The sequence below is a fragment of the Aquarana catesbeiana genome, linkage group LG10, assembly GCF_042186555.1.
Source record: "Aquarana catesbeiana isolate 2022-GZ linkage group LG10, ASM4218655v1, whole genome shotgun sequence".
Taxonomy (NCBI): Eukaryota; Metazoa; Chordata; class Amphibia; order Anura; family Ranidae; genus Aquarana; species Aquarana catesbeiana.
Genome location: NC_133333.1, coordinates 114,652,203 through 114,669,316, shown reverse-complemented (window position 1 = coordinate 114,669,316; position 17,114 = coordinate 114,652,203). Strand labels below are relative to the sequence as shown.

Sequence of the window (17,114 nt, the reverse complement as noted above, 5' to 3'; positions counted from 1 at the left end):
GAGCCGGTGTACAAATGTAACGTCCACTGACAGGAGCTCATCGGGATGCCTACATTCCCCACAGATGTGCCTGCTTTTATCTTCACCTTTGTGAGTTGCCAGGTTTATATTCTATTAAATTGTTTTTGAACTCCTACACTTAGAGACTCCTCTCCTTGTTATGTAGAGGAACCAAGAGGCTGCAGAGCAGAGCCGCATAAGGTGATGGTTTCTGTATAGCGCCGGATCCTGTCGCGGGTGGAGTGATACCAAATGCACTCTGCTTGGGACAGCAATAGCCAGCAATACCTGAATGGAAGACTTAAAGGTCAGTTTATTACTAAAATCACAGTGTATACTGTATATGGGCATAGCTGTTCTGCAGTGGTTACTGGGCTGCTTTCAAACAGATGCGCAGGTGCAGCACAGTGCACCTGCGGGTTACCTGCACTGAGCCATAGACTTCTATTATTACCTCCGGGTTTGGTGCTCTTTTTGAAAGTGCACCACACCTACAGGTTATAATAAAAGTCTATGGCAAAGTGCAGCTAACCCGCAGGAAAGCCACAGGTGCACTGCACTGCACCCACGGTATGGGTAAACCGCAGCACATCAGTGTAAAAAGCGCCCTTAGGCCCCTTTCACACGATCGGTCTGATCACGTCCGCCAGTCTGTTTTTCAGGCGGACCCAATTGGACCCTCTATTCACCTATATGGAGTGGCAGATGTAAATGTGCTTGTGTCTGTTTACACCTGCCTACCTCCAATCTGATCTGTTAAAAAAAAAAACAGAAGGAAATCCTACAGACTCAGACTCAGAGCTTGAACTCATGTGACACTATTTTATTCCTCTTCCACAAAGTCAGCCCCATAGACATGGTTTGATGAGTTTAGTGTGGAGGAACTCAAAGGGCCTACACAAACCCAACCTCATCCCTACAGAACACATTTTGAGTGAATTGGAATTTTACTTGCAAGCAAATTCTTCTTTCCTATCTCCGTACCTGACTTCTCAAATGCTCCTTTGGCAGAATGGGTACAAATTCCCACAGACACACTCCAAAAGCTTGTGGAAAGCCTTCCCAGAAGAGTGAAGGCTGTTATAACTGCAATTTGGGGGGGTGCAAACTTTATATTAGTACCTATGATTTTGAAATAGTATGTGCAAGGAGTTCATAAAGATGTGAGGGTCAAATGTTGACAAACTTTTTGCCATTTAGTATAACTGGTGGTTTATTGGGTTCTACTATGCATGTGTGAAAACTAAAACTGATGCCAAAAGTGATCATTTGTAAACTAGTAAAGATGGAGACCATATCTGAGCAGTAATAAATAAATGCAGTTATTGCTTGAGTAATGTTATTGTATAGCATATACATTGTATGTGTTCTGTTCTTTTTACAAAAAGCTACATAATGTTTATTAGCCACAAAGGATAAAAACCCTGGTTGTGACCAACAAATGGGTTTGCAAGTCTAGTTACTACCTTGTAAAAGTAACAGTGACACCATCCCTGTGTGAGGGGGACTACCATTGGGCAGGGGATTGTGCCAAAGTCCAGGCACCACTTCTTTTCAGATAGGGCTACCACCCACCTGTTGAGAAACCCTCCACCATATTGTGTCATACTCTCAACCAGATACCTACTCACGACATCCCCGGCCAGAAGCTAGAATATTTAGGAATCAAGGGAAAGAGAAAAAATTTGCAAGGTGCGTGAGTGCACCAATCTGATAACAGTCTCCAAAGTTTGCCTCAAAGTTTGCCTGTCAGGAGGAGGGGCCAGGACGGAGCATGGAGCCTTTCACTCCACTGAGATGAGATGCACAGCTTATCCCTCCTGACAGGCAAACTTTGAGGCAAACTTTGGAGACTGTTATCAGATTGGTGCACTCACGCACCTTGCAAATTTTTTCTTTTCCTTTATTCCTAACTGTGGAGCTGCTGCTGAAAACTGTGTATCTGGATTCCATCACTGAGCCTTGGGATGGCTCATAAGCGTGTTTAGATTCAGTCTCACGCTCTGAGGTGAGCGGCTGTCCCCGGGAGGGGGCACTGGATGGCACTTGAGCATGGAATTCTGAGCACTAAGATTAATGCACGCACATTGGATTTTTTATGAACTGTTTTTATGGACTTTATGTGCATTTCTTTCATATATTGGACTTTTATAACCACGTATCACATCTTGGATTTGATATTCACACTCATTGTCTGGCACTTGGCACTTTGTTGTATTTTTTGCACTTATCACTGTGATATTATTTATATATATTTTTTACACTGTAAATTTCAGATTATATAAATAATTTTTCATTTATTATATATACAGTTAGTAGTTTAATCATCGCTACTCTTATTCTAATGGTATACATCTAGTATATTATTTACACATTGCACCTTATAATCAATTAAAAAAAAAAAAAATTTTTTTTTATTTTTTTTATACATATATCCTTTGTGCCTTGCTGTGGCTGGATAAGCCGCTTATGCGGTATTTTCAGTATACCTCATATGCATTAATGATCTCCAGATTGACATTTTCACCTTAGCGCAGTGTATCTTTTGTATACATTGTATTGCACGGCATATGAAACGTGTTCTGCGCGGGCAGCTAGGTGATTTCCACATTTGAGGCAATATACCATTATGGCTCGCAATATCCCCTTTTATCTATCCAGTTTGCAGAGCTGTGGGGGATGGGAACCCAGCAAGCCCCACCCACTACAGGCTGTCTGCAGAAAACTAACAGGAAGGGGCAAATACAAGACCAGTCACCCTGAGCAAGCAGAGTAGCAGTGACCAGTGGCGGAGTTAGGCATTCTTTCACCCAGGGCAAAGACTCAGTTTGGTTCCCCTCCTCCACCCAAGAGGGAAGTTCTCCATCCACACACTCCCAGCCCCCTGCCGAGGGAGAGAAGTTTAAGTGTAATAAATATGCCAAAAGATGGTAATAATAATATACTGTATAATTTGGTCATTTCAAAGTTTTAAATAATAGCATCTTACTGCACATGTAGTGTGAAAACCTACACAATCACCATGTAGGTGAGGTTTAAATGAGGCAATTTCAAACTTCACTTCCAGAACGAATTAGGAGGGGCACCAGAAGTGAGCCAAGAAGCAGGTCTTTAATAAGGATTTGAAATTACCTTATAAAGTGCCGTTGTGTCAGCTAGGGTTGCCACCATGCCATCAAGCCAAACCTGAATGCTTTAGTGGTGCACTGCATTTTTTTAGTATACACTAAGATTGTAAAAGACCTGGGATACCTTTGGGTGTGGATGGTGGCTGTAGAGCAGTGGACGGTGTGTGGACAGTGTGACAAGGGCAGAGGGTGGTGTCTGTAGGGCAGTGGATGGTGTGTGGACAGTGTCAGTAGGGCAGTGGATGGCGTGTGGAGAGTGTCAGTAGGGCAGTGGATGGTGTGTGGGCAGTGTCAGTAGGGCAGTGGATGGCGCGTGGAGAGTGTCAGTAGGGCAGTGGATGGTGTGTGGGCAGTGTCAGTAGGGCAGTGGATGGCGCGTGGAGAGTGTCAGTAGGGCAGTGGATGGTGTGTGGACAGTGTCAGTAGGGCAGAGTTTGATGTCAGTATGACAGTGGACGGTATCAGTAGAGCAATGGACTGTGTCAGTAGAGCAGTGAAAGGTGTCAGTGGATGGTGTCAGTAGAGCAGTAGGCATGTCAGTAGGTTGGTGTCGATAGAGCAGTGGACGGTGTCACTAGGTTGGTGTCAGTGGGGCCGTGGACAATGTCAAAAGGGCACAGGATGATGTCAGTAGGGCAGAGGCGGGTGTCAGTAGGGCATTTTTTATTATATTTTTAAATATGTTTTATTGTACAATTTTTTTTAGGAGCCTGTTGGGGGCTTTGGTGAATTATCATTGTATCTAAACAAACCCCTGATATCTCACTTTTGAGATAGAGAAAGGAATTGAGAACACTGATTCTTCAATTCTTTTCTTTGCAGCCTCAGCTGCATTGGACAGTGAATGAATGGGAAGGGCTCTGTGCAGATCAGCTTCCTGTTAACTGAAGAGTAGGAAACAGTTTCCTATGCTTCAGTTATGAATGAACAGAGTGAGAGATCGGTACCGATCACTAACTCTGTTCTTCCGCAAGAGGAAGGGGCCGGACTGACAGATCCTGACAGCTGGTGGGAGAGGAGGGGAGCCGACAGCACCGCGGGGGTGGGGCGACAGGGGCAGTAAAGAGATTCTTAGCCTATTTACTCCCTGTGACAGCATTGCAGGGATGTGGAAGGGACACGGGCAGCAGAAGATTCTTAGCTTACTATCTACTCCCTATCATAGCACTGCAGGGGAAGGGGAGAGGTACGGGCAGCAGACAGAGGAGAGAAGGGGCAGCATTTACTAGAAGAGATTGGCTGCATTTTCCTCCTGCAGCCGCTGAATACTGGCTTTCAGTACCTTCAGAAGCAAAATACAGCCAATCAGCTCTAGTTAATGCTGCCCCTCTGCCCCTCATCTCCTCCTGCTGCCCATGTCCTCCCCTTCCCCATGCAGAGCTGTGACAGGGTGTGGATAGTAAGCTAAAAATCTTCTGCTGCCGTGTCTGTGTCCCCCCTACCCTGCAGAGCTGTAACAGGGAGGCATGAGGATGGCGGTGCCCCTCTCAATGAGGTGCCCGGGGCACATTCCCCCCCCCCCTAGTTTCGGCCCGGGCAGTGACCAATCTTTATTACAGGTAGCTCCTGCACTGATGTAAGTGCAGGTATATTTTAATGCTGGATTACTGCACAGATCTGGAAGAAATACACAAAGCACAAGACTCAATTAAGAATACACATGCCAGTTCTAAATTTGGTTATATAATTGTATACAAGGTGCACTGAGTATACATAGCTCCCAACTGTCTCTGATTTCAAGGGACTGTCCTTCATTTGGAACAAAGTCCATCTGTCCCTCTTTCCTTCTCATCTGTCCCTCATTTTGGTTTGATCTATATAATTTTATATAAAATGCACTACGTATCTATCATGTGTTTTCCAGGGCTAAACCTTTCATCTAATTTCTAAATTGCTGCATTTGTAAATTCCAAAAGCCAGTATAAAGGAATACTAGTGGTAAAAAACCCACTTGTGGGTTTAACCACTTACCGACCGCCGCACGACGATGTACGTCCAAACTTTGGCGGCGGATATCGTTGTTATGGCAGCGGCTAAGATGGCGCCCACTCGTCTCTATGACACTGCTGGGCAGAAGCGACGTCAAAACGTCACTTCCGTCCACGCCTCTTAAAGGCACATTTTTTCAAATGTAATTTTTTTAAATGACTTTTTTTTTTTTTTTTTTATTGCATTTTAGTGTAAATATGAGATCTGGGGTCTTTTTGACCCCAGATCTCATATTTAAGAGGTCCTGCCATGCTTTTTTCTATTACAAGGGATGTTTACATTCCTTGTAATAGGAATAAAAGTGACACCATTTTTTTTTTTAAAACAGTGTAAAAATAAATAAAATATTGTAAAATAAATAATAAAAATAAATTTTTTTTTTTTAAAACCCCCCCGTCCCGACGAGCTCACGCGCAGAAGCGAACGCATACGTGAGTAGCGCCCGCATATGAAAACGGTGGTCAAACCACACATGTGAGGTATTGCAGCGACCGGTAGAGCGAGAGCAATAATTCTAGCCCTAGACCTCCTCTGTATCACAAAATATGCAACCTGTAGAATTTTTTAAACGTTGCCTATTGAGATTTTTGAGGGTAAAAGTTTGACGCCATTCCACGAGCGGGACATGTTGGGTATCAATTTACTTGGCGTAACATTATATTTCACAATATAAAAAAAAAAAATTGGGCTAACTTTACTGTTGTCTTATCTTTTTATTCAAAAAAGTGAATTTTTTCCAAAAAAAGTGCCCTTTTAAGACCGCCGCACAAATACGGTGCAAAAAAAAGTATTGCAACAACCGCCATTTTATTCTCTAGGGTGTTAGAAGAAAAACCATATATAATGTTTGGGGGTTCTAAGTAATTTTCTAGCAAAAAAAACCTGTTTTAAACATGTAAACACCTAAAATCCAAAACGAGGCTGGTCCTTAAGTGGTTAACCAATCCCTTTTTTGTACAATTCTCCTTTAAGGGGGTGTGGCAGGGGGTGTGTCCTGTGCCTGCATACTTTTGCTAATAGCTGTCCCTCATTCCCAATCCAGAAAGTTGGGAGGTATGAGTATATAATGTATGACATAACCCTGTAGATTTTTTAATGTTGGATTGATTTTTGATATATAGAGATATATATAACACACATTATAAAAGTCTCATAAACAAAGCATATCAGCTGATATGTAGGGTAGATGTCTGTGCTATTATCATAATAATACTAAAGGGTTATCTAATTGTGTATGGGAGCCAACCAACCTCTGCTTTCTTCAATCTTCTCCCAGTGGTTTGAACTGATCTAAGTGTGACTTGATACCTAGGGGGTTGATTTGCTAAAACTGAAGAGTACAAAATCTGGTGCAGTTCTGCATAGAAACCAATCAGCCTTCAGGTTTTAGTCAAAGCTTAATTGAACAAGCTGAAGTTAGAAGCTGATTGGCTGCCATGCAGAGCTGCACCAGATTGTGCACTATCCAGTGTTAGTAAATCAACGCCCTAGTTTATAGTTGCATTTATTTTTTTACCTTGCTATAATGTTGCATATACTGTAAACTCCTAATGGGTCAGATCTGTTCTCAGAGTTGGATTTTTATAATCTTGCTGGTATGCAAAACAAAAAGCTTTGGTACTCACCTAGTACTGTTGCCAAGGTAGAGCACAACAAAATCAGGACAGCCTCCATGAGCCCTGCAAATATTATAGAGAGGTTAGGACAGGCAAGTTCTTCTCATGTACATAGTCAGACTGCTACATTTCATGTTTTTACTATTAATATTCTTTCCATTCTCTGCTTACTAGAGACACATGATTCATAATAATAAAAAAAAAAAACCATGCACTTATACAATAACAGCAGAAGATTTTATAGCACATTCATCAAACATTCCCCACTGATGTTTGCCTTATTTATTATAAGACGGGTATTCACCTTGCTGATGAATGGCTGACCACAGTCATACACTATAACAATCAGGGTACAAGTATAAAGTATGGTAAAAATATATAACAAAGGAAGTATGGGAAATGGGGAGCTTTATTTCACATTTTCACCATGGTGCCAGTAGGCCTTGATAAATAAATATTACTTTGTACAAATGTTATTTTTAATGTGGTTGGCAACACTACTATAATCACAAATTCTACTAAATTATTTTGCTGAAATATTCTCACTGCTTGTTATTTTGTACATCTTTTTTTTTTTTTTTTATGGTCGCTTTCTGTTTTTACTCTTCTGCGCCACTAGATGGAGTATGGACATCATTTATGTTGTATTGAAGAAGTCCCCAAAGAGGTTTACAGAATTTATTGATCTTTTTTTTTTTTTAATAAAAGAATCTTTATAATACAGGTCTGTCATTTTAGGCAGACTTAAAGTAACATTATCCAGAAAGTGAAAGTAGATCTAAAATCAGTAAAAACTCATGTAAACTGTAACATGTTAATGTAATTACAAGAGCTGTTTTGAGTCTTTTTAAATCTGCATTACATGAATACTCAGTGATCCTGCCATGAGGTTCCTCATTTTGGCACTTCCTGTTATAGGGTCACATGCACCCCTAAAGAAGACTACAATTAGCCATGCCACGTACATTGTTCTGGTGTGGTCTACTGTTGTTACTATCAGGATGGCCATCCAGTGCAATCACATGCTACCAACACTGGAGCAAGAGCATGCAGGCTGTGGTTGAAAGAGACTGCAGGAGATAAGCAGCGCTGAGATGTAAAATAGGATGACATTTTTTTTTTTTTTTAAACTGAGGTTTATGAAAAACATTTCAATTTTTTTTATAATACACAAAGCTTTAGCAAACTAACAGTAATCCAGTTAGGGTTTAGATGTAGTTTGAAGTGGGAGTAAATCTGCTGTGGGTTTTTAGAGCTCTTGTCCTAATAATTAATAATAATACACAGTTTACATTACATTATAGCATGCTTACAGCAGTCACTGATGATGTAACTCCTAAACATGTGAGCTGAAGTTACATCACTCTGGCAAACAGCTCCATTACTCGAATATTACACATCTCAGGAATAGGCCGGCAGTGAAAAAAATGCAAATACTGAAAGTAGATTGATAGATTTTGGCAGAACAGACTGATAAAGTATGTAAGCTCCATGCAGACACCACAACATGTTTTACAGACATAGGTGTGCGCAGCCTATTACATTAGGGTGTGCACCCCAAAGCTCAAACATACATGAACACCACCTGCTGTCACAGGGAGGAGGCTCTGATGGTGGGAGACAGTTGATTGGGAGTCTATTACCTTACATCCTAAGTATAGGTGTAATGTGTTTCTACAGTTGAACCTAACCTTTAATATAATGGGGGCATTTAGACTGGCCACCGGCACCCCAACCACCCACCTGGTGCCACCCCTGGATAATGCTAATGCAAATGGGGTGATTAGGGTGTGCCCAGGCACACCCGGCACACCCTGTGCGCACGCCTATGGTTACAGAACTATTTGTTGGCCGAAAGTTTGACAACAGTTGTCAAAAGGAGTGTACTAACGGTAAGATTTTAGGACAACAGTCTGTCAACAGACAATCCCCTGCCAACAGTCGTATCGTGTGTATGAGGCTTAAAGCCTTGTACACACCATCAGATTTTTTTTGTTCAACCCAGTGGATTTAATGAAAAAAAACCTGTCAGCTCAGGTCAGAGCTGCTGTACTAATTATCTGACGTTAGTACAGTGGTCTCCCCTGCTGAGCTGTTGTGTTCTGACAAGGGGACAGCCCCCCCACCCCACCCGCCAGAACACTCTGGTCAGCCATTTTGTTGGTTTGCGAGTATATGACTTTTTGTTTTTTATACTAATAAAGTTTGAGGAAAATGCACTAGGCTGGTGAGCCATCTTGTTTGTTTTATGGGTGCTATTCAAAATGAATGGTAACACTATGCAACGCAATGCTAATATGTAGCAACATTTTGGGTGAGAATTTTTTCAGCTGTATTTAGGGACCGTTTTATGTGTCTACTTCCACTATGGAATGTGCTCTGTGTGACAATGGTGTGTTAATAAAATTGCCTTTCAAATCAGAAGCCATCACCATGCTACACCATGAGTAAATCCCACAATAAAGGGGGGCGTGGCCGAGACATGGAACAGAGCGGACGTGTGTGAGCTGAGCTCCGTCTGACCCGCTCCATACATCGCTCCTTGCAGCAGCACAAAGTGACCCAGACGCCGGCTCTGTGAGATGCCGACACGGAGGAAGCCATCCCCGCAGCCCCAGAGAACCCCACGGCTCCGTTCCAGCTCTCTTGAGGCCTTTTTTTACGGAGGAAGACGGTCGGGAGCAGAATCCAAGATGGCGCCGGGTGAGTCTTCACAGGCCGCACACGCGGCATCCCCAGCCATGTCTCCGCGCCATCCACCGGCATCCCCCCTTCTCCCATCCTCTCCAGAATCCAGAGGAAGCCCGTTCAGTAGCCCGGGTAGGAGGGATGCGGGGAAGAGCCATGACCATACCCCGCTGCACGCTTTCCCGGCCCGATCTGCCGCCTCTCCCTCCCCCAGCTCTGGACTCTCCCAACACATAGCCCCAGGACTCAGAGGCCCGCACATAGCCCAAGATGACGGCGACCTCAGGTCCCATATCCTTGCCCTTCCTACCTGGGCAGACATTGAAGGATTCATGGCCCGCATGGAGAAGGCCTTAGAAAGGACATTGAGGATTTACAAGCTGACACTGCCCACATAGGAGGTAGGGTGGAGGCCCTAGAGGCGACAGTGGAGGACATTAACCCTTCCCTACAGTATTTACAAGCACACAGTAAAATGCAGGATCAACGGATTGACTCTTTGCTCGATCAACTTGATGATGTGGAGAATAGAAGTCGCAGGGTTAATATTCGTATTAGAGGTCTGTCAGAAGCCACAGGCCCTAGGGACATAATCCCCTCACTTCAGGGGTTGTTCACCCAGATTCTGGGGAGAGAAGCTCCCGACCATATAGAGATCGATCGTGCGCACAGGGCCCTTAGACCTCCCTCAGAAGACCCTGATAAACCACGAGACATTATCTGCAAACTGCATAAGTATACTGTGAAGGAGCGCATCATGTTTCATGTTAGAGGTATGCGCCATGTCGATTTTGATGGAGCACAAGTGTCCTTATTTCCGGACTTATCCAGACGCACGCTGATGCAGCGCAGGGCCTTCAAGCCTCTGCTGGCAGTCCTGCAGGAAGCACACTTGGTATACCGCTGGGGATTCCCCTTCAGCCTGTCCGTCACAAAAGATGGCCAACAAATCACTTTGCGGAACAAGTCAGATCTTCCTCATTTCCTCTCACGCCTTGGTCTCCCCCCTGTGGACATACCTGATTGGCGCATTTCCTCTGAAGTTCCACTACCAGCCCGTCAGGAACCTTGGCAGCAAGCCCGCCGCAGACGACGCAACAAACCCCGGAATGGACAAGCTGCCGCAACGGAGCAAGATCCTCCTTCTTCCCCAGCTGTACGTTGAGGTGGAGAAACGACTTTGGAGGCTTCAACTTTCTACCTACAGGACTGGCGTTATGTCCGTGTTTTGGTTCTAAATTCTGCTAGTTCAATTTTTGCTGTTGCAGATAATTCTCACATGCATCTGACTTTCAGAGGTGCTCACATAGAGGAGCGGGTCCCCTCAGTTGGGGCTCCTGTTTAGTGACTCTCCACTTTTCCCCCATAGGTAAACTCATGAGAGTTACATTCCTTGTAGAAGGAAATGCACGACGCAGTGATCGCCTGCATTTTGTGGTGCCACTAGGCCGGCGGGCGATCTCGGCACCGTTGCACCTAGAGGTTACTAAATACCCACAGGGTATTACGTTTTTTGTTTTCTTGATGTTCCTAATTTTTCTCCCAATGCTTTCCCCCCCTTTTTTTTTATTGTTTTTCTCCTTAATGTTTTATGATGATGTCTATGGAAGGGTTGTCTATCTATTGCATGGGTTATACTCATTTGCTTTTCTTATCAGCACTTTAGATTTGCCGGGTCGTATGCCGTGGCTCTCTCCTCGCCATCTTCGCGCCCTCTGGGGGACCCTATGGATAACCAGCAATGGCTGATCTGAAAATCGTGTCATACAAGGTACGGGGCCTGAGTTCTCCATCCAAACGCAGTAAGTTGTGGCTTGAGACAAAGAGATCTGGTGCACATATCTTATTATTACAGGAAACTCATTTCAGAGCTGACTCAGTCCCTCGCCTCCCCACACACATATACAATCAATGGTTCCTCAGCAATTCACCCAAATCTAAATCAGGGGGGGTCGCGGTGGCGATCCATAAAAATTGCCCCTTCATCACCACTGACCACCGCGCAGATCCTGAAGGCAGATTTGTTTTTCTGAAAGGCACTATATACAATCAAAAATGTACAATTGTGGCACTGTACGCTCCCAATTCTAGGCAGCTAGATTTTTTGGAGAGGGTCCTGGATTCCCTCTCCGAATTTCGAGAGGGGCGTCTCATTGTGGGAGGGGACTTCAATGTGTGCCCTGACCCGCAGTTAGATACCTCTTCAGGCCACTCTACACACTCATTTGCGTTTCTTAAGCGCTTCCGTAAAACCTTACACGCTAGTCATCTGATCGACTGCTGGAGAGTGACACATCCTACTGGAAAAGATTTCAGCTACTATTCCGCTACACATAAAGTGTACACGCGGATAGACCTTCTACTGGTAGATCAACGCCTTTTGGAATCGCTCTCTGGCTCGTCAATCGGATCTATGACGATTTCCGATCATGCACCCATTTCCATCTCCCTGGCACCTTTGTCTTCAGAGGCTCGCCAATGGACTTGGCGCCTGAACGAAAACCTATTAGATGATGCAGTAGTGCTAGCTCAGGTGACAGATGCTATCTCTCTGTATTTCAAAGAAAACGCGACGGGAGAAACTGGGGTAGCATATGTTTGGGAGGGACATAAAGCTGTGATAAGAGGTGAATTTATTGCCCAAGGAGCTAGGCTCAAAAAGGCTCGCTGTGGGGAACTCCAATCCTTGCTGACACAATTGCGTACAGTAGAACTCAAACACAAACGACAATTGACCCCTCTTTTATACGAGAAATTAACAGCCCTCAGGGCACAGTTCTCAGACCTACTAGAAAAACGAACCCGTGACAGACTCCGATACGTCTCACATAAATTCTATGAGTTTGGTAATAAGTGTGGCAAACTACTGGCCAGGGCCCTGAAACGGCAACGCACATCCGGACATGTCCATAAAATTCAAACGCCCTCGGGATCCCAAACTGTACTATCCTCTAAAATTGCAGATGCCTTTCGCGATTATTATGCCCAACTTTATCAACTCCCAGCCACACTTGCAGGACATACGCCCTCTCAGAAGGCGGACTGTATTGCGCAATACTTGGAGGAGGCACTCACACCACAAATTTCGCAACAAATCAGTGCTCGGCTTGATAGGCCTATAGCGGTAGAGGAAATAGAAGCAATCATTAAGGATCTTCCGCAAGGGAAGAGCCCTGGTCCTGATGGACTAACTAATGCGTACTATCGCAAATTTTCTCACCTCCTGACTGCCCGAATGTGCACATATTTCAATGCGTTAGCTTCGGGCACCACCCTCCCGAGGGATGCGTTGATGGCGCACATCACCGTCCTTCCGAAGGAGGGCAAAGATCCCTCCACCCCTAGCAGCTATAGGCCGATTTCATTGCTGAACACTGATATCAAGATTTTCGCGAAAGTGTTGGCTAATCGCCTCAAACCTATCCTCCCGTCGGTGATTCATACAGATCAAACGGGTTTTATAACAGGTAGGGAGGCTAGGGACAATTTCAATCGAGCCATACAGTTGATACACTGGGCAGACCTGCGTCGGCCCAGTGCACCCTGTCTTCTCTTATCCACGGACGCTGAGAAGGCCTTCGACAGGGTGGACTGGGCCTATCTGCAGGCGGTGCTCTCTCGATTGGGCTTGGGAAGTAATATGCTCCAATGGATAGGGTCATTATACAGTTCCCCCGAAGCGCGGGTTAAAGTAAATGGAACGCTTTCCAACCCCTTTCCTATTCGAAACGGTACACGGCAGGGGTGCCCCTTGTCCCCCCTGATTTTTGCCCTCACTCTAGAACCACTACTCAACATAATCAGAGCAAACCCTAATATAAAGGGGCTCACGGTGGGAACGACAGAGCATAAATTATCGGCTTACGCAGACGACGTTCTTTTCTATGTTACAGACCCACTGATCTCCCTACCTAACATCATGTCTGAATTAAAAAGATTCTGTTCTTTATCAAATTTCAAAATTAATTATAGCATGTCCGAGATTCTCCCCCTCAGTGTCCCTCATGCAATGACAAGCCTCCTTCTCCTTCACGTGGTGCTGCTCTTCCTTAAAATACCTGGGGATTCACCTCCCAGCTGATATAACACAACTTTACTCATGCAATTTTGCACCATTACTCACAACTATCAAAACTGATTTAACTAGGTGGGATCGCACTTCCTTTTCGTGGATGGGGCGGGTCAGCATACTGAAGATGAATGTACTGCCACGAATTCTGTTTTTTCTCCAGATGATACCTATTGCTTTGCCCAGATCTCTTTTCTCGACCTTCAACAGCCTATTTGTCAAATTTATTTGGCAGGGTCATGTACCCCGCTTAGCTCTCCGTACGCTACAACGCCCTAAAAATATGGGAGGATTGGGAGTGCCTTCTGTCCGCAAATATTATGAGGCAGTGGCCTTGCAGAGAGTTCTCGACTGGCACCACCACACCTCTACCAAGGCTTGGGTTCCTCTCGAGAAGTTTCTGGCGGGACGCAACTTGTCTCATGCCCCTTGGCTCCCGCATGAGAACAGAGGTCTCTCGAGCTTTGTTTCCCCGATCACTATACATGTACTGAGATTGTGGGATACCATTAACTCAAAGGAGCAGCTGTCACAACCAACATCCCCGCTTGCACCGCTAGGAGGCTTTCCCTGGTTCACTCCAGGGGAACACCTTTCCTACCTCCGCAATTGGACCAATGATGGGGAGGTTCACTGTGGACGGTTTGTTCATGAACAAGGTATGGTGTCCTTAGACTGGCTCCGATCCCAGTTTGGTAGCTTTCCTATGGATGGATGGCGATATAGGCAACTACAGCATTTTATTAAGAGTTTACCTCTTCCTGTGCGACCCCCCCCCTCATCACTAACCCCCTTCGAAAAATTATGTAAATCTGAGGGCCCCATTTCTCACTCTATCTCCTTGCTTTATGCGATGCTGCAGTCTGCAGAATCTCAGAACAAACCTACATACATTAGGGAATGGGAGAGAGACCCGGGACACACATTTACTGAGGTCCAATTGAATAACCTTTATCGGCTCACTCATAAAAGCTCAATAGATACCAAAACGCAGGAAAATTGTTTCAAACTATTAACCCGATGGTATAAGGTACCAACGAAATTGGCGAAAATATATCCGACATCTTCGGCTGCATGTTGGAGGGGCTGCGGGCTTAGGGGCACTTTCCTACATATTTGGTGGGAGTGCCCGAGGCTCCGGCCCTTCTGGCTAGATGTTAGAGCCCAGATAAAGGTTATCCTAGATGTGGATTTACCGGACTCCCCCATGGAGTTCTTGCTGCATGTGCCATCCACCCCACTAAGTCAGTACCGGAAGTCGATACTCCCACACCTCTTAAATGCTGCACGGCGTTTGATCCCTGTTCACTGGAAATCAACCCGTATTCCGAGACGAACTGAGTGGATGGGCCTGATTGACTCGGTCATGGCAGCGGAGGAGTGGATGGCAAAATGTAAAGATAAGTTTGATAAATTTTATGCAATCTGGGCGACATGGACACATTATAAGTCTAAGGATACGGCGACTCCCCTTCAGGTTTCCCCTGGGGCTGCTTCCTGTAGCTCAGACATTGCTGGAGTTGCTCTTTAAACAACTTTGGAGGATGAGAGCCACGGCGTACTTATTTACCCCCAAGATCTACATAATGATAATGATATTGCACTTTTAATTCACACAGTTGTGCTAGCCATTAGACAGATGTGTCAGTGATTATTAGATATACCCATCATCCTCCCTCCCCAATTTTCTCCCTCTTTTTTACCCCCTTCTCCATCCCCCCTTTTTTCCGGCTAGGGTCTAACTCTTGGACACTAACAGGATGTTGTTTACTAAACATGGTTACTGTTGACCTGCTTAGATGTAGCGGTGGTCTCAACCATAGATTCCACCTCTATTACGATGGTGGACGCAGGATGAAGAAGTCATAAGTATCTCATGACACACTTACGTCAAGGTTTTAATAAAAGTTTGCACCATATGTTCCTTTACTCTTTAAAGCACATCCTTTTAATATGTATGGTTTGGTATACTTTTATGGTACTACACTGTGATCTATTAGATCCCCCCCCCCTTTTTTTCTTTGTACCCCCTGTACTATTATTTGTTATATTTGAAAATAATATATAATAAAGATTATATAAAAAAAAATCCCACAATAAAGCAATAGGTTGTGTTGAAGAGCACTGTTCAGTCATCAAGAGAGAAGAGGTAATGTCAGCAGCTACACATTGTTTTACAAAGCATGTGTAACTATCTCCAAACATTGGACACTAATTATATTAGGATATTAATTACGAGGAAAGGTTGCGAGCACTAAACTTGTTTTCTCTAGAGAAGAGACGCTTGAGAGGGGATATGATTTCAATATACAAATACCGTACTGGTGACCCCACAATAGGGATAAAACTTTTTCGCAGAAGGGAGTTTAACAAGACTCGTGGCCACTAGGGATGACTAGAACACCCCCCTGTTCGGTTCGCACCAGAACATGCGAACAGGAAAAAAGTTCGTTCGAACACGCAAACACTGTTAAAGTCTATGGGACACGAACATGAATAATCAAAAGTGCTAATTTTAGAGGCTTATATGCAAGTTATTGTCATAAAAAGTGTTTGGGGACCTGGGTCCTGCCCCAGGGGACATGGATCAATGCAAAAAAAAGTTTTAAAAACGGCCGTTTTTTCAGGAGCAGTGATTTTAATAAAGCTTAAAGTCAAACAATAAAAGTGTAATATCCCTTTAAATTTCGTAGCTGGGGGGTGTCTATAGTATGCCTGTAAAGGGGAGCATGTTTCCTGTGTTTAGAACAGTCTGACAGCAAAATTACATTTCGAAGGAAAAAAGCCATTTAAAACTACTCGCGGCTATTGCATTGCCGGTCCGACAATACACATAGAAGTTCATTGATAAAAACGGCATGGGAATTCCCCACAGGGGAACCCCGAACCAAAATTAAAAAAAAAAATGATGTGGGGGTCCCCCTAAATTTTGGCCCCTAAAATTTTGGCCGGGGTTTCCCTTAATATCCATACCAGACCTGAAGGGCCTGGTATGGATATTAAGGGAAACCCCGGCCAAAATTTTTTAAAAAAATGACGTGGGGGTCCCCTTAAAATTCCATACCAGACCCTTCAGGTCTGGTACGGATTTTAAGGGGAACCCCGCGCCAAAAAAAAAAAAAAAAAACGCGTGGGGTCCCCCAAATATCCATACCAGACCCTTATCCGAGCACACAACCTGGCAGGCCGCAGGAAAAGAGGGGGGGACAAGAGAGCGCCCCCCCTGAACCGTACCAGGCCACATGCCCTCAACATTGGGAGGGTGCTTTGGGGTAGCCCCCAAAACACCTTGTCCTCATGTTGATGAGGACAAGGGCCTCATCCCCACAACCCTGGCCGGTGGTTGTGGGGGTCTGCGGGCGGGGGGCTTATCGGAATCTGGAAGCCCCCTTTAACAAGGGGACCCCCAGATCCTGGCCCCCCCTGTGTGAAATGGTAAGGGGGTACAAAAGTACCCCTACTATTTCACTAAAAAACTGTCAAAAATGACTTGACGGGACTTCCCTGTGATGTCACGGGGAATGCCACAGGGAAGTCCCGTCATGTCCCGTGCGTCAGAGGGGGGCGGGGTCACCGGGTGGCCCCGCCCCCCTGTTATTTAAGAACCGTCAGACGAGGCGATGC

The 17,114-nt window shown here is 44.8% G+C and overlaps 1 protein-coding gene across 1 annotated transcript in view; it reads right to left on the bottom strand.

Annotated features, from left to right (window-relative positions):
* FXYD6 (FXYD domain containing ion transport regulator 6) overlaps positions 1 to 17,114 on the bottom strand; it is a 234,743-nt gene that overhangs the window by 154,700 nt on the left and 62,929 nt on the right. The window contains exon 2 of the mRNA XM_073601113.1: positions 6,743 to 6,796. Coding sequence (XP_073457214.1) covers positions 6,743 to 6,791 — 49 coding nt within the window. The 5' untranslated portion in view covers positions 6,792 to 6,796. The remainder of the gene's footprint in view (positions 1 to 6,742; positions 6,797 to 17,114) is intronic.